The sequence below is a fragment of the Puma concolor genome, chromosome E1, assembly GCF_028749965.1.
Source record: "Puma concolor isolate L17-30 chromosome E1, mPumCon1.1.hap2, whole genome shotgun sequence".
Taxonomy (NCBI): Eukaryota; Metazoa; Chordata; class Mammalia; order Carnivora; family Felidae; genus Puma; species Puma concolor.
This window is the reverse complement of record NC_141680.1, coordinates 39,943,794-39,970,248: the sequence shown is the minus strand read 5'-3', so window position 1 is coordinate 39,970,248 and position 26,455 is coordinate 39,943,794. Positions and strand designations below refer to the sequence as shown.

Here is a 26,455-nt window from a genome sequence, read left to right as displayed (position 1 = left end):
AGTTCCTTACCCTAATGTCATGGAGTGCCTGCAGCATTGCTGACTCTCCATTTATTGTGGTGTCCTCTAGGCATACCAGGCAGAGGTACTGTGGTATATGTGGTAAAGAACTAGAAAAATACATGCCATCAATATAGTTACCAGTGGAAAGAAAGAAGACCCAAGTATTCAGGCCATAAAGATGTTAAAATGTTTCCTTAGACCTACAGGGTTGTAATTCTAGTAAATAATTAAAGCTCCCATCACATTGGCAATATAGCACTGCCTTTTTTTTTTTTTTTTTTTTTTTTAAAGCTTAATGAGACCCTGGAGCCCTTACATCATTAGCCCTGGAAATCTGACTCGACCCATTGGGCAGACAGACTGACCAGATACTGCCTTACCAACAATTTCTTTTATTACCAGTTTTTAAAGCTTTGAGATTAATTGATTGGGGAGAAATTTTGAAGGGGCACTCCTACTCCTAAAAAGAAGATAGAGTAATAAATTTTTTTATAGTAAAAATAAAGGAAAGAGACTCCAGTTATTATAGAAGTCAGTTTTTTCTAAAATACTTGTTATCCAGACACTACTTAGCAGCTATTCTTACTAAACTAAAACTTGTTCACATCCATCTATCTTTTGCACTTGCCTGAGTGTCCCATGTGTCCTCCCCAGTGTTGCTCCTTCTGAGTGATGTGCACATGCCTGCCCTCCCCAACCTTTCACCCCCCACCATTTCTTAACCTCTGTGAAGCTCTGTATGTTATCATCATCATCATTTCAGAGTTGGAGGGACATTTGAAAAGAAGCACTAATTTACTTTCCAGCCTTAGATAACTATAGAAGACTGTTCTTCCTGGGGCGCGTGGGTGGCGCAGTCGGTTAAGCGTCCGACTTCAGCCAGGTCACTATCTCGCGCTCCGTGAGTTCGAGCCCCGCGTCGGGCTCTGGGCTGATGGCTCAGAGCCTGGAGCCTGTTTCCGATTCTGTGTCTCCCTCTCTCTCTGCCCCTCCCCCGTTCATGCTCTGTCTCTCTCTGTCCCCAAAATAAATAAAACGTTGAAAAAAAAATTTTTTTTAAAAGACTGTTCTTCCTTCAAGAGTTCTGCTTCTTTTTTTTTTTTTTTTAATTTTTTTTTTTTCAAGGTTTATTTATTTTTGGGACAGAGAGAGACAGAGCATGAACGGGGGAGGGGCAGAGAGAGAGGGAGACACAGAATCGGAAACAGGCTCCAGGCTCTGAGCCATCAGCCCAGAGCCCGACGCGGGGCTCGAACTCACGGACCGCGAGATCATGACCTGGCTGAAGTCGGACGCTTAACCGACTGCGCCACCCAGGCGCCCCAAGAGTTCTGCTTCTTGAATGTTCATAGCTAACCCAGAGTCCCGCAGCCCCCTTCTGCCACCTTTGGGAAAATACCTGACACCCAGTTTATCAATTCAGAGTTAATGGCATGACTTATAAAATATAAGCCAAATATATATTCTTAAAAATTTGAGGATATTCCCACATTAAATTTTTTTATGGAGCAGTGTCTTCTGATTCTTTTTTGTGGTTGTTCTAAGGAGGTAGAACAAAGTCCAATGGATAGAAACTACAAGGGGACAGATTTTCATTCATTTCAGAGACAAAGGATTTTCAATAGACTATTCTTTGAATAGTCAAAGATGAAAATTAGAGATGACTAGATGTGTTCAAACCTGCCTGGATAGATTCTCAAAGAACAGGTTCAGGTAGCTGATGGGATTTCAACCTTAGGTTCTGTTATTTGATGATTAATATCAGGATATCAGTCTAGGGGCACCTGGCTGGCTCAGTCAGTAGAGCATGCGACTCTTAATCTCAGGGTCACAAGTTCAAGCCCCACATTAGGCATGGAGCCTACTTTAAAAAAGCGGGGGGGGGGGGGGCGGGTATCAGTCTAGAATACAAGTGTACTCAAGAATGAGGTACAGCCATGAGGCTTTTTTGGAATTATACCTATAATAAACTTCTGTGTTTCTTTCAGATAACAGATAGCACATTAATCCAACTTTCTATACACTGTCCTCGACTTCAAGTATTGGTGAGTTTGACTTTTCGAAAGTTTTGTGTTCATTGGATTCAATCAAAACCCAACTCTTAACTTTACTCTTGGTGTCTGGCTACCATTGTGGGAAAGCATATTTCTCCAAATTGCCAACTTACAGAGGACCAAAGGATTATGTTATCAGTACTTAGAGATTGAAAAGTGACATGAAGAGTATGAAATCTGCCTCCCACGTGAATTATACTTCAGCCTGAATGATGGCTAAATTTCAGAGATCCAGGGGACAAAATGGCCCCAAATTCAATTTGCTTCACTTGAGACTAATAGGTCCTATAAAACAGAACCAATCAAGGCTTTACTAGGGGTGTTCTGTGCTACTGTTTCCAGTAATACTGTGGGAAAGCATTCTGCTTGACTAGTTTGTGTCCAGGCTCATTTTTGTGTGTACTTAGTGCCATATTACTATCCAAAATTGGGATAAGGGGTTCTGAGTTTCACATGGAGGAACCAGGAATTTAAGGAAAACTGGTAAAGAGACTTATGTGAAGAGATGACCACACCTAACAGGTGTAAGAATCATCTTCAGTTAATTAGCTGCTTGGGCATTCCTCTGTATCAGTGTTTAGTGTATTCAGTGTTTAGTCCAAATTCCAGAAAATTTTATTCAAGAAAAGCTTGAGGCCCCTTTGCCTCTGTAGAAAAGTGTTCATTTGTGTATGGGGGTGCGTATGTTATTTTGTTTATGAACTATTTCACAGTCGCATGCACTCACACAGTGTATTTAGAATCACACATAGAAATGTCAGTCATTGATTGTGAAAAGCAGAACCCCAGCAGCTCTAGTTTGCTCTCATTTTACCACATGGATCTAGTGATGGCTCCATATACATCAAAATCCAACCCAGAAGGTTTCCTTCCCGACTGTGCACAGGCCAATGGCTAGAAAAACACCATGAGATGTTTCAGTGACCTTCCTTGCTCTATTTGGCTGCAGAGTCTGTCTCACTGTGAGCTGATCACAGACGATGGAATTCGTCACCTGGGAAATGGAGCCTGCGCCCATGACCAGCTGGAGGTGATTGAACTGGACAACTGCCCACTAATCACAGATGCTTCCCTGGAGCACTTGAAGAGTTGTCACAGCCTTGAGCGGATAGAACTCTATGACTGCCAGCAAATCACACGGGCTGGGATCAAGAGACTCAGGGTAAAGATGGCTGCACACTCTCCAGCTCTAGTGCTCTCCACACCCTTTCCTTCTTTTGTTTCTTTTTTTTTTCCTCCTTTATTTCCTTTTCTGTTTTTGTTCTAGATTTAGATCTCTGTGATTTTTATATTTACTTGGACATTTAGCAAAGAGGAAAAAATGGAGAGCAAATGCAAGGATAGATAGTTTTTACCTGTTGTTTTAGATGGAAATTTAGTAGGAAAATAGCCACTGAGGGATAAAAAAGTAGGTCTCCTCCCAGCATAGTTTCTCCAATAATGTCCAGGGCTCAATAACATACAGAGTCAAAAACACGTGCCACAGTCAGGAAAGAAAGGAATAACATAAAGAAAATATTTAGTTAGATGGGATTTAAGAATTCAATTTGTATTTTTCTTTCACATCAAACCCTTTTTCTGGTGTTCTTATTTTTTAAGACAACAAATGGATTTAAGAGGTTTTTTTTTTTCACCTTTTCTTTTAGCCCCATCCTCCATAATAAAGAGACCCATGCATAGCCAAATGACTGGAAGACAAGTTGCTAACAAGGAGGTTATAAAAGGCTGGATGAATCTTTATGTTAGATTATTCAGCTCGACAGACATTTATTGAAACATCTGTTTCACACCTGCTGTGGGAAGGGCACTGTGCTTAGTTAGGCCCTTACAGCCAATGTCTAAAAACATCCATGTTGGCCATATGGCATCTGAGTACATAAAGGAGACCAAACCTCATCTTGAGATCCAGTTGGCCTTAGTTCCTTCTCTCCCTTCAGACCTAGAGGACTGAGAGCATAACCGCAATGGGGAGGCCTTGGCAGCCATATTCCTTCTACACCACAAGGAGAGAGCCACAGACCAACCAGAGCCTCTTCTATGGCCTCCCTACAGTAGGGTTCCTAGACCTGCCTGGCTGTCCAAAATCTCTTCCATCTCTGAGTTCTCAAGACTTTTTTTGTCTATTCTTCAAATCATCATTTAGCATTTTTGTACTTTAATTTAGCTATTTATGTCTAGACTGTTAAGTTCCTTAGGAGCAGGATCTCCATGTTGACCATCTTTGTATCCCTCTTATGTTAACTAGCACAGTATCTTGAACATGGTAGCAATTCAGAAACTATATAGTAAAAACTGGAAGTGTTTTGTTAAAAGAGGATGGTGAGGTTTTATCAGAAGAAACATCCATCAACTTCCAATGACTTAGAAAAAATTATTTATTGGGGCACCTGGGTGGTGCAGTCGGTTAAGCGTCCGACTTCAGCCAGGTCACGATCTCGCGGTCCGTGAGTTCGAGCCCCACGTCGGGCTCTGGGCTGATGGCTCAGAGCCTGGTGCCTGTTTCCGATTTCTGTGTCTCCCTCTCTCTCTGCCCCTCCCCCGTTCATGCTCTGTCTCTCTCTGTCCCAAAAATAAATAAAAAAACGTTGAAAAAAAAATTAAAAAAAAAAAAAAGAAAAAATTATTTATTTAAAAAAAATTTTTTAATGTTTATTTTTGAGAGACAGAGGTGGAGTATGAGTAAGGGAGGGGCAGAGAGAGAGAGGGAGACACAGAATCAGAAGCAGGCGCCAGGCTCTGAACTGTCAGCACATAGCCTGACATGGGGCTAGAACTCACAAACCACAAGATCATGACCTGAGCCGAAGTCTGACACTTAACCGACTAAGCCACCCAGGCGCCCCAGGAAAAATTATTTTAAGCTTATATAGTTGCTTCCAACTTTGGGAATCCAAGCAGGAATCCCTTTGGGACAGGTTAAGAGATTAGTATGAAGTTTTTCCCCAGTTTTACTATTATGGAAACGGGTACCAAGGTTATGTGAGCTGTTTAGTCATTTAGAATAACATGGGATACTACAAAGCGGAACCCAGGCCTCTCAACATCCTGACCAACTGGTACTTAGCCTCTGCCTTGCTTTCATGTTCACTCAGCCCCTCAACGTTTTTTCTGAAAAGCAACATTGCTCTTTCTGTTTAAGCCCTCTCTCTTAGTAATGTTTCTGTCTTGTTTCAGACCCATTTGCCCAATATTAAAGTCCACGCCTACTTCGCACCTGTCACTCCACCCCCGTCAGTAGGGGGCAGCAGACAGCGATTCTGCAGATGCTGCATCATCCTATGACAATGGAGGTGGTCAACCTTGGTGAACTGAGTATTTAATGACACTTCTAGAGTTACAATGGAGTCTCCAGTGGAAGCAACCCCAGTGTTCTGGGCAAGGGTTACAAAGTGAGGGCAGCGTCCAGATCCCCGAGGCACACATAACATGCACACCCATCCTCACCCCCACCTTCTAGTTCTGTGACCAGGGGACTGAAGCCCATGCCGGCTTTATCAAGTGGATTGGTGAAACTTAACCATTCCTGTTGGACATGCCAAGAAGAAAATCATAGGCAAGGTAGAGGGAAGGGGGCATTCCAGCAAACCCAGTGTTATTGATATTGCAGTTTCTTCATTTTGTTAAGGGGTTTCTTTGGTGATTTTGGAACAGCAACTGCAGTCCTCCAGGGTCAAGGAAAGCATAGAAAAACAGTATATGTTATATCCAGGGACCAGAAAGAAAATTTCTTTGCATCCTATAAATGATAGCCATCCATCGTGAGATGACTACAGAGCTTCTCTGCTTCCTTGTTCCCATGCCAACATGCTGAGCATGCTCACAAAGAAGGCTCATCCATTCCTCCTCCTGTGTTTAAGTATTTGGCCCAGAGGTTTCCTAAATGGTTGCGCTGAAATCGCTGTGGTCCAAATGTGCTTACTCACTCAAATTGTCACTCTCGGTAGCACACTTGTGCACCTATCTTTCGTTCTTTGTTGCTCCCTCCTGCACTCTTGCTCAGTCTGTCACCTGTTCATAGTCTGCTTACTCACACTCAATTGTTACTCCTTTGCTGTTGTGTTTACAGTGTGCATTTTGGATGATTAGTTGGGGTTACCAAACATTTTTAAAAAAGACATTATCAATAAATATTTTTTTAATTCTAAATTTTACCATTAGGGGACCCTGCCTGAATCTTTGCCAACCTGAAGAGAAACTATAACAAAAATAAGAAATGTTATGAGAAGAAATTGAGCTAAAACTATTTTGACGAAAACAAACTTTGCCTTTTGGTTTCTGTTATACCTTGTGATATATAATAATACGCATGATATACCCAATATCCCCCTGCACATTTTTCCTTCCATCAAACTCCACTAACTTAATAAGGAGAGAGAAATGCATTATTAGTAAAGAATGGAAATGTGAATCCCAAAATTGAGCCTGAAGGCCCCCCTACCCACACTCAGACATGTCATATGTTCACTGAAATCAAGGTGTGAGTGGTATCATCCCTGATTTGTGTCTGTGAAGTTGTTTGCTTTAGTACGAATGCTGCTACAGTTGCTCTGCAGTCTAGCTGGTCAGTTTCTCTCCCCACCCCCCCCCCCCCATTTCAGCCTATCAGGGACACAAGAATGACCCTAGAATAGCTCGTCAACTATATGTCAGTGTTGGTGGTATATTTCAAATGTTGGCGCCAGAACCACTTCAAAACCTGTCAACCATATCTCTCTTGTGCTCCAGACTTCCTGTCAATGAAATAGGGGAGTAACCAGGTGAAGGCTTTGGGGCAGGAGAAAGAAAACATTGAGAGGAAGTAGGGGGTTTTGCCCAGCATAGTCACCAGAGCCAAAGGCAGGTATTCAGTGCCCATGACTCAAAGAAGAGGCTTCCTTTCTTCTTCCTTCCTCCCCCCAAAAAAATCATAAAGGATGAGGGAAATAAGATGAGTTTCTCAAGTATGAGAAGTAGATTTCTAAACCCCAAGGTTGAACATCTTGTGTGATTTTTTAATAGGACTTTTTTTTGGGGGGGGGGGGTCTTTTAGGACATTATCGCGCAGTCTGCCATGATCTTAGATCATCTTCTGCATGACCTAGACTGTTATAAGTCTTGTTGTAATGCTGCAGGTGCTGGCTCTACCAGCATATGTAAGAATAAAGTAGAACTTCTTTCTCCAAAAGCAATCAGATGAAAGGGTCCTAGAAATCTGTATGATTCACCATTATCTTGCATGTTAAATTTATTTTATTTAAAAATTTTTTTAATGTCTATTTATTTATTTTGGGAGAGGCAGAGAGAGAGTCCCAAGCAGGTTCCGTGCTGTCAGCACAGAGCCCAACCCTGGGCTCAGTCTCATGAATCATGAGATCATGTCCTGAGCCAAAATCAAGAGTCGGACGCTTAACCAACTGAGCCATCCAGACACTCCTGCATGTTAAATTTATTTAAATCCTACTTTGTTATGCCCTTTTAAAGGCTCAGATTTCTTCATTTCCCCTTCCCTTTATCTTCTTTTCAAATTATCATATGAGGAATATACTTGAAAATTTTTTTTGAGCGTAGTCAACATAGGAATATACTTTTTAAAATGAGACTCATTGTTATACTCCATCCATACAGATACACACATATGCACGCACACTTCCAGATATGGTTAATAATATTCAGATCCCCAGGTCACTCATTCAAAACAAAAGTAAAAAGAAAAATATTTAGAGACCATCTGCTCTAACATATTATGGTTTGTTTGGTTTTTTTTTGTATTACCTGAACAAATTGACCGTAAAACACTGATTGATTAGTGAGTATGGATTTAAAGTGCCCGCTAGTTGAGACTATTAATACCTCTTTACTTAAAAAGTACATAAGTTTAAAACACCCTATTCACCAAAACATGAACAGCTTGGAAATGCCGTTTCTCAACCCAAAAAGTGTACCCACGTGCAAGTCCCTGGGGACTTGCATGGGTGATCCCTACCCGTCTGGGCCAAGAACAATCAAGTGAGAGGAAAAAGGAGTGTGCAGCACTGGCTTGTATGTGGTCAGGCCTTGTTCCTTTCCAAGAAAACTTCAGGCCCATCAAGGTTGGGAGGAAATATATTTTTTATGCCAGTCTGCAACCTATAACCAGCTGATGAAATGTACCAGGACTTTGAGAATCCAGAACATGGTAAGTTTTGGATAAGTGGAAACGGTTCTGCCATCTGAACATAGTGCTTCCTGTCTCAATATCAGGGACACTTTTGAAAATTTAGTAAGGCTTCAGAGGTCTAGGAAAACCTCTCCCTAGGAACAGCTTATTGGTCCATTTATCTGACTCCCAAGTCCCTGAACTTTATGCCTTCTATGATGAAAAAAAATTCAGAGTGAATGGAGAGATTTGGGATAAGTCAGAAGGTACCCTCAAAGCTATTGCATAAACCTGCAGGTAGCCAGGAGGAATTAATCATTGTCTGTGTGGAGAACATTATTAACATTATTAAACACCCAGATCATCTCTTTTTAAAGCAGCCTTTCCCCCCTTTTTCCAGCATTATTTGCTACATCAGTATCTTTTATAGCCTCTACATTGGCTCCATCAAGAAGGGACTTCCTGTCTGCCTGATTCCAGCCTTTTTTTTTTTTTTTTTTTTTTTTTTGCTTTGACTTCTCCCATTTTCTTCTGATACCCATCCTTCTATTTAAAGCCTCCATCTCATTCCCAACAATGCTGCTGATTTATCCTCAGTTGTCTCCAGTCTAGCTTCCTCTTTGGGTCCTTGTCCTGATCTAGGCAAAGTCTCCTGGGCAGCCTTGAATTCAGTAACTGTCGTGTGCCTCAGGCCATTTTTCACTGGGTTGTCTCGGACATTTGCTCACCAAATTTGAAATCAAACTGTTGGATATGAGGAATTAAGGAGATCTGGCTTCATCTTTTTTCCCCCTAATATTTGGAATATGAAAGCACATTGTGCTCTTTGTAAAAAATGTTGTCTCTTCCTAGTCTGCTCTTTAGTGGATGTAAAAGTATTTCTTAAATGGTCTTTGTAAATTTCCACATTCATTACGTTGATTTAGCAGACCTATGAGTCAGAAATTTTACATATTCCTTATATCACATATTTTAGAGGGAAACCTGGCAAATATTTTTATGATGCTTTATTTGGGGCTCTCCAAACCATTTGAACTGTTCAATACAGCTATAATACTACAGCAGTCAAGTTCTTTTATTTCTCCTAATTGTCTTGTAAAATACATTGTTACCAGTTTGATAGCCCACTAATGCCCTGGTGGGGTGGGGGTGGGGGGCACTAAACAAGGTGTGCAGTGGAACTTGTCCAGGTCTGAAATTGTAGGGAAGTGTGAGAGTAGCATCGGAAGGAAGAGGGGACTTCCTGCCTGCTTGTGTGGGCAGCATATCCTTGGGTGACTGTGGTTTTGGAGAAGAGGAACACTTGTGGATCATGGTTGACCCTTGGCCATTTAATGTTTATTGTGCTGAAAGTTTCAAACTGCATATGACAGTTGCTATCAGTGAGAGAGGAGGGGCTTAAAGGAAATGGGTCTGTTCTGCCTTTCCCTCCTTGTGTGCATGGTTTAAGATTAGGTTTCTAGCCCCATTGCGCATCCTGGCTGACGGATTCTTTCAGTGGTATGCTTTGAGCTTATGGAACAGTTTTTTAAGAGATTGCCTTCCTATCTGCCCACCAGTTCTAGGATCTTTAATCACCTCAAACCCAGGCAGTGTGAGTTAGTGGAGTCTTGTTTGAGAAGAGGTGAAGGATATTTGGTTGGAGGTCTGGAGGCAACCCTCCCCCTTACAATGATCTTGAACCAAAGATTCTCAAAGCAGTAGGAGGATGAGGGGAAATATGGAATCTAAGCCTTTCCTCAGCTTTATTTCTATCCTAAATTTTAATTGTAATATTGGAAGATAGAGAAAACTATGTAAGACCATATCAGTAGGGTATAATTAACCCAGGTAATTTGGGAATAACATCTGGCTGTACCTGCTGTATTCAGGTGCCCTAACTTAACATCTGGTTCTCCAGCAAAGAACATGCCGCTCTAAGCTTGCCCTCTCACTTCATACAAACTCTCCCTGCCAGGAACTACCATTTGAGGCAAGTGAGTTTTCTGCATGAAGAGCTTCTGCAGCTCCCCTCACAAGGCAAGTCTACCTGTTTGTCCATTTTCATTCTTAGGATGTCAGCTCTCCATCTCTGAAGGCTTTGGCCCTTCTTAGGAAAGTCAGTAAGAACCTCTCACCTGAGTCTGAGTAAATCTTTGGAGCCCAACAGAGTTACACTTAATTTTCAGCAGAAAAAAATTTGTTGGACAACTTCACATGTAGGATATTAAGAGAAATTCTGTAATGTGTTTATTCCATCTCTGCCTTATGTTTTTTTGAATAAGCCCTTAGTGGAGTTTGGTTCAAAAGTGTTGTCTCTGTGCTTCCTCAGCCAAGATGTTTCACTGCCCTTTTAGGAAAAAGAACCATGAACAACCAAAACTATCAACTGACTCTATTTTCTATGTTTTTCAAAAAGTTTCTTGTTTTGAAGAACTGGGGTGGGAAAATGGTAGATAAGACTCATTCAGGTCTGGAACTGGGGCACTTTGCTTCAGGTACAAGCATCTATCCTGCCTCACACATGTGAGTAGATTTACTTTCCTCTCCATTCAATGAACTGCATGCCCTTCTTACTGGCAAGGAGGGCTTCTGTTTTCCACGCACCTAACCAGAGTCCTCCAGATGGGGATTGGCATCCCTGAAAGAACCTCCAGTGCTTCTGGGCATGGTTTTCACCGTGGTGAGAGTGGGTAGCCAGTAATTGAGAATCCCCACCCTAAGAAGAGATGGGAGAAGAAAGGTGTTCACCCGCATACCCCAGGAACGCAGGGAAATCTTTGAAGTTACGTGTATTTTATTAAAGTGGAAGAAGAAAACTTTGCCCCACAAAGTTTCACTTGTCACTGTTGCTTACTACTTACTTTTACTAATTCAAATCTGTATCGCACTGCTGCTCACACACGTGTTTCTTACCTTCGCCTAACCCTTCTCAGCCCCTGAAGTCACTGTTTTGTTTTTCTTTTTTCCCCTGGCACTAGCGAACGACAACCGAAAGTCTTAGAAAATCTTAACTTGAGAAGGAGTCTCTAACTGGCATGGTTTGATTAATTACTTTACCTGCCCCCACCCCCAAAGACGTGAATGACTTTCTTTCCTAGTGCTATATAATAGATCTGTAATAAGTGAAACCTTTGCTGCTACTTTTCTGGGTTTACATGTTTTTTCCTTCCCTTAATAATTTCTTACCTGTGCTTCTCTGATGACTGTTAATTTCTAATAAGTGCAGGAAGAGGTGAGCCTGAGATTTCTTCTCTTACTCCCCTCCTCACCTTACCCCCAAACTACATGCTAACCTCTAACATGCACAAGATCTGTGGGGTGGGGCTCAGCAGAAGCTACTAGTGTGTTTTCTTACCATGCTGCAGCTCTCAGAGCTGGCCCCTGAGGATCTGTGACTGCCCAGGCTCAAGGGTTACTGGAGGGGGAGAAAGGCCTTCTGCATTTTGCCTTTCTCCAAGTTTTAAGACTAAACCTTCAGCTGCCTCCCACCCTGGCCACCTCCTTTTTCCTACCAGGAGCTGTTTCCAGGTAACCTGCCTCAGGCATTTCCCAGCTGCTCTCCTCACCCTTGCCCACCTCCCGGTGACCCTGAGAGCACAGACCTGTGCAGAGCTCAGAGAGCTGTGAGGACTATCCCTGCCTGTCAGACTCTGCCTGAGGACAGAGATGGGTGGGTAAATGGTGCTGCGGGAGAAATTTTTACCTTCAAACCAGGCTGTTCCATCCCTACACTATAACCCCCTCTGAAACCTCTCTCTGAGGGGACAAAAGGCAGAGGATGGTTGACTGGCAGGATCTGATCCCAAACATTGCTGTGGCCTAAGCCTTGGGCAGCCATTCGGCCTACCCTGGAGCGCTTCAGTGTGCAGGAGCTGCTGCTGGTTTCTCCACCGGGCCTGCCCCAGTGCGGCTGACACAGTTCCCTACTTGGTGACTTAACACCAGGTCCCATTAGCTGTCCAAGTGACTGTTTGCACCCAATACTTTTGGCGCTTGAGGATGGGGGGAGGGAGGGTTATTTAAAATAAAATCCGAGGTGGCAGTAAGGATTCCTTTTGCTTTAAAATCTTTGGACTAAAAGAAAAATGTTTTTTTTATATATAAATATATAAAGTAAATTGTTATGTAACTATTATTGTTTCCTGTATGTTCTAATTTTGTTTTATGATGTAATTAAAGGAAATAAGCTGTGAAGACTTTTCATTTTGCTGCGGAAATAGCCTGTCTTGGAGCTACGATTCTTCTTGAACCCTAGAACTACAAAGGCTCCTGAGGCTGAATGATGGGGCATCTTTTTGGCATCCTTGTAGATATATTTTTTAATACTCTTTAATAGTCTTTAGTAATTAGTTAATAGCCTTAATACCTTTTTAATAGCCCTTATTTAATACCCTGAACTCCTTGTCTCTAAGAAAAACAGAAGACGTAATATAAATCAGTTTCTAAAAAACTTTGTTTTAACTCCTTTGACAGCAGTAATTCAAACTGAGACCTCTATCTGTGCAGGGCATTGCCCTTCCCTTGACAAAGACAGAATGATGGTACAGTAGTACCATGATTAAACAAACAAGCTCAAGTTATATTGCCTTTCACCCGAATGACCTCTGCCAGTTGACCTTTCTGTCTCAGTTCTTCATTCGTAAAGTGGGATAACAGCACCTACTTTATAGAGGGTGAAGATTAAAGAGATAATGACACACAGTAAATACTTGTTAACCTGCTTTTATTCCCTTCATGTCAACAAATACTTCAGTATCTAGTCAATGCTAGAGGCTCCTAGGTTGAGGGACAGATACACAAAGGTTAATACAGTGGGGGCGCCTGGGTGGCTCAGTCAGTTGGGTGTCCAATTTTGGCACAGGTTGTGATCTCACGGTTTGTGAGTTTAACTCTCTGCTGTCAGCATGGAGCCCCTTTGGATCCTCTGCCCGCCCCCTCTGTGTGCACCTCCCCCACTCACGCGCTCTCTCTCAAAAATAAATAAAATTTAAAAAACAAAAACAAATGTTATTGCAAAGGGGTCCCCTATCCTGGTAGAGTTAAGCAGTGGAGCCAAACCAGCAATCAGAATTTCAATCTCAAGGTATCTACCCTGCATGAAACACCTTTGGGGAGCTCTGTGGAATTCTAGGCCCCACGTGATCAGTGATAACTGAGGTAAATGATCAATAAGTAATTAAGCAGATATTTTTAAGAGGGCACTTTGGCCTGTCTTCCAGTCTTTGCATATGGGTTTTCTCTTTACAATGTTTTAGATTTTTTTTTTAATGCTTATTTATTTTTGAGAGAGAAAGAGCATGCGAGCAGGGGAGGGGCAGAGAGAGAGGGAGACACAGAATCCAAAGCGGGCTCCGAGCTGTCAGCTCAGAGGGAGACGCAGGGCTCGAGCACACTACCGGTGAGATCCTGACCTGAGCCAAAGTCAGCCACTTAACCAACTGAGCCACCCAAGTGCCCCACACAGTGTTTGAGATTTTTAATAATATTTTGAGGGAAGAGAATGAAAAAAAGAGAATAAGATACAGCCCATTATTACTTTAAGGTTTTATGTTCTTAAGTAATCTCTACAACCCATTGTGGGGCTTGAATTTACAACCCCAAGATCAAGAGTTGCACACACTACTGACTGAGCCAGCCAGGCGCCCCCCGCCCCCCTCTCCCCACCAGCCCCTGTCATTATCTTTTTTTTTTTTTAATTCCTTCCTTTTAAGTTCATTTATTTATTTCGAGAGAGAGCAAGAGCAAGGGAGGGGCAAAGACAGAGGATCCCAAGGAAGCTCCATGCTGTCAGCACAGAGCCCGACACAGGGCTCAAACCCATGATCCATGAGATCATATCATGACCTGGGCCGAAATCAAGAGTCAGCTGCTTAACCAACTGAGCCACTTTTCTTAAAAGCACTTTTAAATAAAATTGGTTTTCTACATGGAAAAAGAGATACAAAAAAAAAAAATAAGTTTCAGGTCAATTTTAATCCTAAAAGTGAAATGCAAAATTAAAATTTTAATTTTGAAAAATATGCATAGGAAAGGGAGAGATTTCTTAAGACCTAAAAATTAAAAGATTAAGATTAAATCCAACTACATTTTTTAAAGAAAAATAAGGATAAAGCCCCACAGCCTCAATGTTAAATAATTATAGTATTTCCCAAATCTCTAAAACTTTTAAATCTCCAGACGTTTTTAAATAAGCATAGTGATGTGATAGTTGAATGAATGGTGTTTTGGAGGCTTTAGTGTTTAGTTTTTGGGCAAACCAGTTGGGAGAGGGAAAAAAAAGTCCAGACATTTATTTATTCCTCTGTCTCCGACTCCATACCTTACCCAACTCTATATTTTAGGAAGAGGACCAAAACACCAAGAAAATTGAACAAGCATTAAAGATACATACCTTTAACTTTTAATTTTAAGAAAAGGAAATGGTGAATACAATTTTAAATAAGCATGGATCGATGTACCTGTGTTCAGGCAGCTCTGCTTGGGGCAAAAGCACCTTATTGGCAAGTTACGTGCCTCACAGGCTTGGCCAGCTGAGCTGAGCTTGGGAGGCTGTGCCCAGGTTCCAACAACTGCTGCTGAGCAGGAAGAGATGTGAGCCTGGGTGCTGCTCACCTCCTGTCTAGCAGTAGTACACGATGCTTCACCTGGAGCCTGGTGAAGCAGCTGAGGATTTGAACGAGACCTCTGGTGAACACGGGGCTCCAGAGAACCAGGCTGGCATCAGTCTCCAACTCTTGCATTGGGATGTCCCTGGGCCTTGGTCAGCACCAGGTAGTAGCCATCTGGATTCTGCACTGAAAGCAGCGAAAAGGGCACCTCTGGAATGAGGCAAGCGAACCACCACTTCTCCAAAACCAAGCAGCCTGCAGTTATCTGTCACACCCAAGTGTTCTTCCTGCCCCAACTGCAATCTACCTCTTGAGCAAGCTTCCCTCCCTCTGTAGTGTAGGAGGGATAGAGGGCAGGCATCTGAATAACCAGAAGCCAGCTGGTCAGAGGTGCTCTGCACCGGGTGATGTCCGGCAAGCACCTTCTGCCTTATAAGATGGGGGGGGGGGGGCGGGGGGGGGGAGCGGGCAGAAGAGGGAGGGGCCTTACCTTCCCCTTTAATAAATTCCCTGACATAGAAACTGGGACATTTTTTCCCTTGTGAAAATACATTTATCCACCAGTCCCGTTTTTTCCTGAGCAGTAAACAGCTGTCTTGTAGCTACATGAATCTGTCTCTTCGACACAAAGGTGGCATTCAGATGCTTACCAGTTGATTGGGACACAGCACACACCATACCCCATCCCCAGCTTACATTCACCTTCAAGGAATCTTTTAATCTAATTTAGGAAACAATATAAACACAATCTTACCCTTTCTAGAGCCTGACAGACACACTCTTCTCCCCCTAAAACTCCTACCTTTTTTCACCACAGCCACAAAGTATGATTCATCCTTAAGATTCTGAACCACCTACAAGGGAGAAGGGTCACTATGACAATTCTGTCCTTAGAGCCAAACAGAATAAGCCAGGGTAGGGACAGGGAAACTGGGCCTGAGGTGGAAGAGTGATCAAGGCCCTTGGGCCTGGCGGAAAACCACAAGCTACTTTACCTGGTCACCAAGGAGAATGAGGATGCCCCCAGGGCCCTGGTGGAAAAGGCGGTGGATCTGATTGGCTGGGAGGGCCAAGAGCTCAGCCAGTTTCCCCTTCAGCTCTACAACACTGAGTTCATCTAGAGAGATCTCTTGATAAAAGCCTGGGGGTGTGGGCAGCACAGGGCAGGCATCAGTTGGGGTCTGAGGTAGTGACAGTCTCATGGGGAGGGGAGCGGGGGCAGGAAGGCATAAAGAAGGAAAGAAAAAGGCTTATAAATCCGCTTATTTCTCAGCTTTGGGAAAGCCTCAGACTGAGGGGGGCCCTCACTATAAAAAGGAGGGGTGGCATCTGGGTGGCTTAGTCGGTTGAGCGTCTGACTTTGGCTCAGGTCATGATCTCCTGGTTCGTGGGTTCCAGCTCCGAATCAGGCTCTGCTGACAGCTCAGCCTAGAGCCTGCTTCGGATTCTGTGTCTCCTATACCCCTACCCTGCTGGCACTCTCTGTGGGTGTCTCTCTAAGGGGGAGGGACACCTACATATGAATGAAACCCAAATACAATAACAAGGTTATAATCGAATCCCACGTACTAACAATGACAAAATCAGATGGGGTTGGGGATTAGAACATGGAAAAATAAACCCAGGAGACATCGTGGAAGGAGAGGACTAATCTGGTCATGGAAGATGGGAATGCCAAGGAGGGCATCTTGGGTCCCAGGAATGATGAAGCATCACCCTCTCCCCAGGCCAGAAGAGGTTTCATGCAGCCACACCTGAATTTCTTGCCTTCTAGAGAGAGGCCAGAACTCACCTGAGTCAGGGTTCTTAGGAACTTCATTCTCTTGCCTAGAGGCCTCCTGAGCCACGTATAAAGTCAGCCGGTGACGGATGGGCCTGGGCCAAGAAAACAGTGTATGTAAAGTAACAGCCCCCTCCCTGGGAGGGACCCCACCTCCTCTCAGGTCTCCAGGGAGGGAGATCACCAAGCGTTTCTTAAGCATTTAATGAATGCTGAACCCTGAGAGAAGAGAAGATGAGAAAAATCCATCTCTGTCCTCAGAAACTGAGTGATGCAAATGGGATGGCTACAGAAAAAGGAGATCCTAGGAGCCTAACTTTAGCCCATCCCTGCCAGTCTGGCTCTGTGACTGGTAGGTCACAGAGGTAGGTCACTGTCCTTGGGCCTGAGTTTCTCCCTCTGTAAAACGAGTGTGTGGGACTAAGTGGTCTTTAAGGTACCTTCCAGCTTGAACATTCCATGAGACACAACCACAAGCTGAACTTGGTAAATGCCACTACAGAGGGAAAGAGATCCTGGTTGGCAGTGCCCAGCACCTGGCTCTAAGAGTATTGAAAAGGCGGATCCCATCGGCAGCCCCACATATCTGGATAAGGTCCCGGCGGGTAAGCTTCAGCAGATCAGTGCCTGCAGAATCAGACAGGGCCAGATTTGGGGAAGAGTCCCAGGATCGAGGATGGCAAGGGACACAGTCCAACATTAGTCTACAAATAACCCTATTATGTCCAGACATGGGGGTCAAACTTGGATTCAAATCCCCGTTTTGCCACTTGCTTGTTAGCTGTGTGTCTTTGGGCAAGTTGTTTAACCTCTCCGAGCCCTCTCCTTATGGGTAGTATATAAATTATACGGGATAATATATGAGATAAATTATACCGGATAATAAATGAGAAGAGAGCCTAGCAGGCATAGTGCCTGGCAACTCTTAGTCCCAACTAAAAGTTAGCTGAAGAACACACAGCAAGCCAGGACCATAGGCAGGCTTCCTGCCTGAATGTTCTGCCCTCAGTCCCCCACAGGTACGGTCCCTGCCAGATGCCAGCCTCACCAGTGAAGTTGGCCAGCATCCGGCAGTAGCTGGAGAACCGGTGCCGGTGCAACCACTGCTGTGTCTCTAGGATGGAGGCTCCAGGGCTCAGATCCTGAGGCATAAAGAGGGCAGTCCAGGTACCACCATGGACCCATGGACTTGAGAGCAAGGGGTAGGAGAACAGCCCTTGCCCTTGGGGGCCCCAAGTCTGAGAGCCTAGGCTCATCCTGTGAGTGGCAAGTGCCCAGTCCTATGGGGAAATTTTGCCATCTGTGGCCATACAACCTCTGTCCACCAGGGGGCAGAGCCACCCTATTCTGGAGAGTGCGATAAAGCCCTGAGAAGGGTTTGAGATAGAGGTTGGGGGACTGGAAAGTGAAGACGCACCTCAGCGGGGCTGCCCCCCAAGGTGTCCAAGGCGAACGGTGGGGAGGAGCAGAGCCTGTGGGGGAGCAGAGAGACAGCAGTGCAGCCGGTCTCCAGCCCCACCCACCCTTCCCTGGCGTGCAGAGCTTGCTGGTGTTACCCAAAGGGCACAGAGCTGAGCCTCTTGCCCTCAGCTGCGCCCTCAGTCCTGCCCCTCCCCGGATGCCCGGGCTGAGGAGCCCTTCTCTTCACGCTGGCCCCAAAGGGCTGAGAGGCGCCCATCCCGCCTCACCTCTCCGTGGACAGGAGCTTGCAGGCGTGGGGAGAGGTGAGGGCAAGAGGGCTGAGAGGCGGGTGGGGCCCTGCACTGGGATCTGGCCACGGTGAACACTGTGGGCAAACAAGCAGCAAGGTTCAGCCCAGACATTCCGAGGGCATTGGTGGCTGTTCCCTCACCTCTCGCCGATTGAGAGCTGACAAGGGGCCTGCCTGGGGCCAGACTTGGTCCCTGCTCTAGGAGTCCCTGACAAGTAGACCAAATTCCTCTCAAAGCAAGAGCGTAAACCAGCCTGCCGGTCTGGCTGGGGAAGCTGGGGGAGGCTTCCAGGAGCAGCAGCAGGAAGGGAAGTGCTCCGGGCAGAGGGGGGCAGAAGCGGGGTGGGGCGATGGTGGGTGCAGGAGAAGCAGCCTGGAAGAAGTTAAGCGCCTGGGTCTTGAACAACAGACGGTGCAGCGTGTCCTTGAAGGTAACAGGTGGAATCACTGGGGGATGTGATGATCCTGGAGCAGCCACAGCCCTCGGGCCTCAATTTCCCCATGTGTCCAATGAGGATCCTTCCTCTAAACCCACGCTCCTGCCCCCACCACCAAGGCACACACCTCCAGGAAGACCGTAGTCTCACTGGCAGCCTGATACTTGTCTCTCTCGTGAAGGGGCTGTTTCTCAATCTTCTCCCGGTCTGTTTTCAGCTTCCGGTCAGCTCCTTTGGGCTACAGGAGAGTGACAAGGGAAGCGCAGAGCAGCCCCCCCACCCCTTTACCCGCCCATTTCCCCCTTGCGGATGGGGCTCTAAGAAAGAGATCAAGCCCCGTCCCTCTGTTGTACAGAGAAGGGAACTGCGGGCTGAGGGGACGCAGCAAAGCAGGACTGGCATCTACACAGCCAGCCAGGCAGGGTGACGGTCCTGAAAGAGAGGGGGCAGGAACTGCCTGTACCTTGAACACCTTGATGAGGCAGCCAGCTGAGTGCAGGTGCTCAGGCGGCAGCTCCTTGTCACTGGGCTTGAAAGTGTCAATCTGGAGGCGGAAGGGGACACCTTTCTCTCCACCTTTTTTCCGAGGAGTGAACTCGGTGCTGATGCAGTGAACCTGGGGCAAAGAAGCAAAGAGAAAGCAGGGTGATCACAAGTCCCACCCAGTTCAAGAAAGCTCACCTAACACTTGTTACCTGCCTGTCACCTGTCAGCCTCTTACCACAGCAACTTGCCATCCCCAACCAGAGTTTGTTTCTGACAGCATAACTTTATTAGGTTCTTTCCCTTGTTCAAAATCCTCCAGTAGCTCCCCATGGTTATGGGTTGAGAAGCAAAGTTCCTCACCCTCATGTTGGCGCACCTTAAAGAATCAAGTCAAGCCTTTCTGCATGGCTGCTCTCTCTCACCCATCAATGAACACACTGCCCCACCTAGCCAGCCTAATCATGACGCCAACACACTTGCATGGTTCTTCTTAGAATCTTCTACCTGGAAAGCTCTGCCCGCTCACATATAAGCCAACAGGTCCCATTCCAGGGTAGAGTTGCCAGTTAAAATACAGATGCCCAGTTAAATTTGAATTTCAGATGAACAACAGGTAAATTTTTTTTAGCGTAAATATGTCCCAAATATTTCATGGGACATTCTTCTACTAAAAAGTTCTTTATCCGAAATTCAAGTTTAACTGAGTGTCCTGTATTTTATCTGCTAAATCTAACAGCCTACTCCAGGAAGCCTTCCTGGCTTCCACCGCACGCAGCCTGCAGCCTCTGTGTTCTGCCTGGTCCCAGGATTCCAAGGGCAAGCGGGGTCTTCCCCTCTGTTTACCCCCCACTGCCCACTATAGCCCTCCCACAAGCCTGCAAAGAACAGTTAAAGGGTCCAACTTTACAGGTGGGGAAATGAAGGCTCCCAGAGATCATGCGACCTGAGCAAGTTCACATGAGGGAGTGGTGGAAGTGAAATTTGTGCCACATCTGCCTGACTTCCCAGTCCAGGTGCTTAGACCATAGCGAGCACTCAAAAAAGTGACATACGGGTGACTTTTGACAATATTGTTAGATTATAAAGGGAAATCTATTCAAGGAAATATAGAGAATGCTGAAGCTGGGTAAAGAAGAATACAGCCCCCCCCCCCCCACCCGAGACAGACTGTTAACATTCAAGGATTATTTCTTCCTCTGTCTTCTCTGGGCAAGAAAAAGGGAAAAAGAAACATAACTTGTGTATACACATACATGTTTTTATTTTTGTAAAATGGAATTCAAACTTTAAATACAAGTTTGTCTTCTGTCTCTTTCCTTCTAGGAAAGCAGTTTCTCTTGTTATTAGACATCATTTACTGGCTACATAATTTCCCTTGTAAGTCTTCCCTAAAACTTATGTAAAAATCAATCCTCTTCCAAAAAAAAAAGCAATTATCTTCCCATGGGCAATTAAAATATTTTAATATGAGAACAAGTGGTTCTATGAAGAGCTGGTCAATATATCTTTGTGTACTTATTGAACGCTGCTATAGGATAACTTTTTGAAATGGAACAACTGGGTAAAAGAGTAGAAACATAAAACATAAAATTTAATAAATTTTGCCCAAGTGCCACTCTACTCACAGAATGAGTGCACTAATTAAGTCTTTGCCAGTCATATATATATATATATATATATATATATATATATATGTGTGTGTGTGTGTGTATATATATGCACACACATTTTAATTAGAATTTTCTTTTTTATATAATTTTTTAAAGTTTATTTATTTTGAGAGAGAGAGCGTGCGCACACACGTGAGTGGGAGAGGGGCAGAGAGATGTGGAGAGAGAGAATCCCAAGCAGGCTCTGTGCTGCCAGCACAGAGCCCAACACGGGGCTCCATCCCAGAAACGATGAGATCATGACCTGAGCCGAAATCAACAGTCAGATGCTTAACTGACTGACCCACCCAGGTGTCCCTAATTAGCATTTTCTGAGGTTGCACTGTCTACATTTATTGGCAATTTGTATCCTTGTATAAATTGTCTGCTTGTACCCTTTGCCCGTTTTTCTGTTGAACTTTCATCTATGTTTTCTTGTTGATATACGAGAACTTTTTATATATTGAGGCTCCAACACATTATATGTAATTTATGGCAACTGTTTTTCCCACTTAATGTCTCCTTTTAATTTTCCCTATGTATTGCAGACCAATGACTTTTTACGAAGCTAAATTCTATCCTGAGTTCTGTAGCTTCTTCCATTGCTTTCAGCTTTAACAAGTGTTTCCCTGTGGTGAGAGTCAATAAACATTCAGCCATATTTTATCCTCCAGGTGCTTTCTGGAAGTGGTCTATTCGTGTTCCTTCACCCCCAAACTCACCTTCCTTTCCCACCTGAGCTGCTGCCACTCCCATCTGACCTCCAGACTCACCTGCAGGAAGAGGGAGGTCCTCTTGGTCGGGTCCCAATGAAATTCCACCGTGTTGAGCTGTGAGGGCAGCACTTGGGGCTCTATCACCCCCACGGACAGTGGCACATCTGCAGGCACAGGATGGCAAGCAAGGAGCAAGCCTCAGCCGTCCCCATCCACAAAGCCTTCCAAGCCGGAAAGCGGCCCTGAAGGCTCCCCCGTCCCTCCCCATTCACCGATGTCCAGGATGCGGTCCCCTGGCCGGCTCCACCTCCACCCATCCAGCTGTTGCTGCTCCGTGTACTGCAGGCGCCGGTCATGGAAAACCACACGCACCACACTCTGTGAGCACAGGAAGGCAGGGTTCACGAGTCAGAGGGTGCTTGGGCATTCGGGAACCAGTTCCCACAGCGGGCGTAGGCCAACCATCCCACCCTCGCCCCCACCTTGCTTCCCAGCCTCAGGGCCCACAAGCACTGAGATCACCAGGTCTGTGTCCAGATGCCCACCTGTCACTCTCAAGCTGTGAAACTGGGGGAGTAACCTAGAGACCCTGAGCCTCAGTTTCCTTATCTGTGAAATGGGTGAGTTACTCCCTTCCCACTCTTAGTCACTCTGTTTCTTTTCTTGCAGTACTTTTCAATTTGCAACTGGGAAATGAATGTGTAATTGCATATAATTTGTGTAATTAACATGCCTGTCTCAGTAGAATGCAAGCCCCCTGAGGAAGGGAACTACATCTGCCTCTTTACTGTTGAATCTCTAGCTCATAGAACAGTTTCTGGCAATGAATTGGGGCTAAATATATACTTTTTTTTTTTTTTTTTTTTTTTTTTTTTTGGACAGAAGGACTCATGCATGTGAATAATGCTATGTAAATGTATTTCTAAATCCCGGATCTGCTACTTTGTGTCCTTGAGAAAATAGTTAACCTCTCTGTGCCTCCTTCCTCAACAACTCCTGCCCACCAATGTGCTGCTGTGAAGGTAAAATTAAAAGGTGGACTTGAGAGGGTTCTGCTTGACAGTGACATCACCGTGATGACATTGGCTTCCTGCCCAGATGGACAGTCACACCCAACCCTTGCCAGTTCTGGAGGGGAATGCACCTACCTTCAACAGCCGGGCCCACTGGGTAGTATCACCCAGCTTGGGGTTGCAGAGCATCTGCACCTCATAGGACTGGCCTGGGAGAGATCAAGGGGATGTGCGAGCCCCACTCTGCGGGCAGAGATGGTGCCTGCCATTCCCATCCCGCACTGGGCTCGGCTTCCAGAGCTTGCTGCCCCACTAAGCCCTTTCCTTCCCCAGGCCCAGCATACCCTGGTTCAGGTAGGTGAGGGTCTCCTCCTGCTGCTTCACTGCCGGCGAGGTGGCTGCACAGAGCACATACTGGAAGGTGGGGCAGGGAGGCTCCGAGCTGGGGATGTTGTGCAGCTCTTCCTGCTTCAGGTAGGGCAAGGGCAGGGACTCCCTGCCAGGGAGAGGAGACCACCTCCGGCTTTCCGCCCTGTCCATCCCTTCCCCTATGGGGCTTTGACTCTGCCTGCCATATCCTCCAGAGAGCCAAGGCACCCCAGCAGCAGCCAGGGCCTGAGAGTCCCCCATTCAACTCCTCTGGCTCCTGGGAAATCTTCTTTAAGGTGCACATTTCAATTTTTTTTTTTTTAACGTTTATTTATTTTTGAGACAGGGAGAGACAGCATGAATGGGGGAGGTCAGAGAGAGAGGGAGACACAGAATCCGAAACAGGCTCCAGGCTCTGAGCTGTCAGCACAGAGCCCGACGCGGGGCTCAAACTCACGGACCGCGAGATCATGACCTGAGCCGAAGTCGGACGCTTAACCGACTGAGCCACCCAGGCGCCCCTAAGGTGCACATTTCAGATACTACCAAACATCTACAAAAATCTGCCCTCAGGGCGCCTGCGTGGCTCAGTCGGCTAAGCATCAGGCTCTTGATTTCAGCTCAGGTCATGATCTCGAGGCTCATGGGATTAAGCCCCGAGTCAGGCTTTGTGCTGGCAGGACCTGCTTGGGATTCCCTCTCTCTCTTTCTCTCTCTCTGCTCTTGCCCTGCTCGCACTCTGATGTTAAAAAAAAAAAAAAAAAAAAAAAAAAAAAATCTGCCATCACATTTGTTTGCAGTCTCAGGGCTTGTCTGATACCAAGTAAATGCCCAACAAAAGTGCCCCGAGAGGGTGGGTGGTCAGGGTGTTTTGAGATGTCCTAGGATCCACTAAACACCAGGTGTCCCAGGACCACTTCTCCACCCCCAAAGGAGCCCAAGAACAGGAAGCCCACCCCCCTTGTCTTCAAACAGATGGCCCTACCTGTCCATTGCAACTCAGACCAGGCCCTTCCTTGGAATCTGCGGGGAGGGGTTCAGGCCCTTACCTGAGTAAGCCACTTGGAGGCCCGGGGTACAGTTCCCCAGGACTGGGCCACAGGTGCTCTGGCTGGTTGTGCCAAAATAGCATCTTGGAAAGGGAGCAGAGCCAGCTGCGTGACAGAGACTTCGGCACTAGGCTGGGCGGGACCCACTGGACTATCCACCTTTATACACACAAGCAAACCCACGAAAGGGTGGGGCAAGGCTGGGAGCCTCTTATTGGCTGAGCACCCAGGGCTCTAGGAAACATGGGACCTTTCAGGCAGCCCAAGCTGGGGGGAATCAAGAAACGGTGTGCCCAGGGCTCCCCACCAATCACTAACTCAAAGGGGATATGGTGTTGCAGCAAAACAAAGTCTCAGGGATGGACATCCACTCCCCACTGTTCCCCAAGAGTCTCGGGGGCAACGAGGGGCACCCTTGGGCTTCAAGATTGGTCCTAGATTCGTAAAACATGTAGAATCCTGGAGACTCGTGGGCCTGGACCCCTCACATGACCCTGTGAGAGGAGCCTGACCACTGGAGGGGACAGGAGAAGCAGATACAGAGCATCTCATGGACCTACAAAAGGCCTTTATCCCCATCGGCCTCCCCCTTCTCCCCCACTTGCCCCCTAACACACACACACACACACACACACACACACACACACAGGTGCAGTGATGGCAGGACACCTGTCCTTTCGCTGGGGGCTGCCTGACTAGGGGACTGCAGTTTACAGAACATAGTCCAGCTTGCTGTGGAAACAACTCAGTGGTGCTAGAAGGGAGAGCCCGTATGTGGGGAGGCAGGGGTGTGTGTCTGGGCCCCCTCCCAGGGCAGTAGAAGGAGAGGAGTCCCAGTCAGGCTGGTGGCTTTGCCCCCACTCTGCCCCGGGGGCATGGGGTGGACTGTGTTTATAGACAAATAAGGTCTGCCTGGGGGACAGTTTCCTTCCCCACACTCAGTCCCTGTTGTCACTGTACACAGGTCCGTGGGCCCACCCCCCACTACTGTGTTTGGTATAAACCGATGAGGGCTTTGCAAAGAGCAGAGACAACCCTCTAAAGATGTGGTCTGACCTCATGTGACCCTAGCTATCCAGGTTTTGTGATTCTGGGGGGCCTACCTGAGAGAGAGAAAACCAAAGAGTACCCCCTCCAACACCAGGCAGGGCACCTCCATATATGCTTTCTCCTCCCATGAAGCCAGACAAAAATGGAAGTGGAGAGGAAAAGGACGGGGGGGGACATTCCTGCCAGTAGAGACCAAAGAAGGCTGAGTCCCCAAGATCCCCATGACAAGATCGCCAAGACTTTGAGAACCCACCCATTGCCCAAAGTCGAGTTCAAGGCCAGAAGGCCCCCAGGAAACCCTCCAAGGCTGGACAGAGCAGGTTTCCAGGAAGGCCAGGGGAAGGGGGATGGGAGGGGACCCAGCAGGGCTTGGCCTTGGCCTGAGCAGATCAGGGCGCAGGAGTGATGGTGAGGGGAGGGCAGAGGACATTAGCAGGTGGGTGGAGTCTTGTTATGGGGCGGAGGCAGAGAAGGTAGAGGCTGGTGTAGGCCCCTTTCCAGGACACCGTGAGGAGCTGGTAAGGGGAGTGGGACTCCAATCCCAGAACCCAGTTCCCTACCACTCAGCCTCCACCTCCAAAGCTGTCTGTATCCTTCCCCTTCCCCCCTGAGGCTGCCTCTCCCCAGCTCTCTTGGCTACAGCTTCCACCCATCTCAGCGTCTCTGTACTCTGTCCCCATCCAGATGGTGTTGGGCCTGTTCCTGGTTTTCCTTGGCTCTCCCTCTAAGGAAAAGAGCTGGGCTTGGGGACGATGGAGCCTGGCCAGTCACAGCCCCCACCTCACTCTCCCTGTGCCCCCTCAGCCAGCACAGCACGGGGTCTGAATAGTCCATCCTCAGGCCCAGAGAGGCCTTGAGAAACTTCTGGTCCTACTCTCAGAAGAGTCTCAGGCCCTGCCCAGGGCACTGTAGGTACTTTACCTTCCTAAACCCCCCTTCCTCCTTCGTAAAATAGGGACAAGTGCTCCCTCCCATTCAGTGTCGTAGTGAGGACTGAAAGAAATTCTACGCAGCTGAATTTTATTCCAGGGTTTAATCCTCATGAGCCCCCATTGGGGTGGTCGTATCTGCCACCCTCAGGGTCCCCACCAAAGCCCAGTCCTGGGAGGTACAGACATAACTGGCCCCGAAACTTCCCCACATACAGATAATTTCAGGGGCAATTTTTGGGTGAGATTTTTTTTTAACTGATTCCCCCCACCCCCACCCCAAATACTCTGTCATTTTCTAGGCCATGGCCTAACCCAATCCTAATAATACCCCTTGGGTTCCCTATACCAAGGCAGCAACTTTTTATCTGTAAAAATTGCTGAAAAATAACAATTCAGTGTCCTTCTCCTCTGACCAAAATGTTTTGTTCTGTTTTGTTTTCTATCCCCAGGCAACATTCCAACCTAGAGAATTGGAGAATGAGGTCCACCCCTCCCTCAAAG

The 26,455-nt window shown here is 46.3% G+C and overlaps 2 protein-coding genes across 7 annotated transcripts in view; one reads left to right on the top strand and one right to left on the bottom strand.

The window, feature by feature from the left end:
- Positions 1-12,348, top strand: part of FBXL20 (F-box and leucine rich repeat protein 20) — a 103,918-nt gene extending 91,570 nt beyond the window's left edge. For all 3 annotated transcript variants that reach the window (XM_086687190.1, XM_086687191.1, XM_086687192.1), the window contains 3 exons: positions 1,992-2,048; positions 3,007-3,219; positions 5,232-12,348. In XM_086687190.1, coding sequence (XP_086543316.1) covers positions 1,992-2,048; positions 3,007-3,219; positions 5,232-5,339 — 378 coding nt within the window. In that variant the 3' untranslated portion in view covers positions 5,340-12,348. The remainder of the gene's footprint in view (positions 1-1,991; positions 2,049-3,006; positions 3,220-5,231) is intronic.
- A 2,184-nt stretch (positions 12,349-14,532) lies between these two features.
- LOC112854028 (transcription factor CP2-like protein 1) lies at positions 14,533-24,117 on the bottom strand. Of its 4 annotated transcripts, XM_086687188.1 has the most exons (15): positions 23,973-24,117; positions 22,899-23,050; positions 22,690-22,763; positions 21,814-21,919; positions 21,599-21,705; positions 19,154-19,306; positions 18,818-18,928; positions 18,231-18,328; positions 17,960-18,014; positions 17,591-17,684; positions 17,079-17,169; positions 16,555-16,637; positions 15,758-15,903; positions 15,565-15,616; positions 14,533-14,948 (listed from the first exon to the last, which is right to left on the bottom strand). In XM_086687188.1, exons 1-15 carry the CDS (start codon positions 24,053-24,055, stop codon positions 14,875-14,877), a joined length of 1,479 nt encoding a protein of 492 aa, XP_086543314.1. In that variant the 5' UTR covers positions 24,056-24,117; the 3' UTR covers positions 14,533-14,874. The 4 variants fall into 4 exon arrangements, 3 of the variants coding, with proteins under 3 accessions (XP_086543314.1, XP_086543312.1, XP_086543315.1); XM_086687186.1 differs by lacking the exon at positions 23,973-24,117 and having other exon boundaries at positions 22,899-23,876; XM_086687189.1 differs by lacking the exon at positions 23,973-24,117 and having other exon boundaries at positions 14,534-14,948; positions 22,690-22,797; positions 22,899-23,876.
- Between the last annotated feature and the right edge of the window lie 2,338 nt (positions 24,118-26,455).

Coding starts and splice junctions, on each gene's coding strand:
- LOC112854028 (XM_086687186.1), bottom strand. CDS start 23,184: ATGGGGGACTCTCAGGCCCTGGCTGCTGCTGGGGTGCCTTGGCTCTCT. Junction 21,920..22,689: donor AGTGGGCCCGGCTGTTGAAG/GTAGGTGCATTC, acceptor CTGTGCTCACAG/AGTGTGGTGCGTGTGGTTTT. Junction 15,904..16,554: donor TCCTAAGAACCCTGACTCAG/GTGAGTTCTGGC, acceptor CCACACCCCCAG/GCTTTTATCAAGAGATCTCT.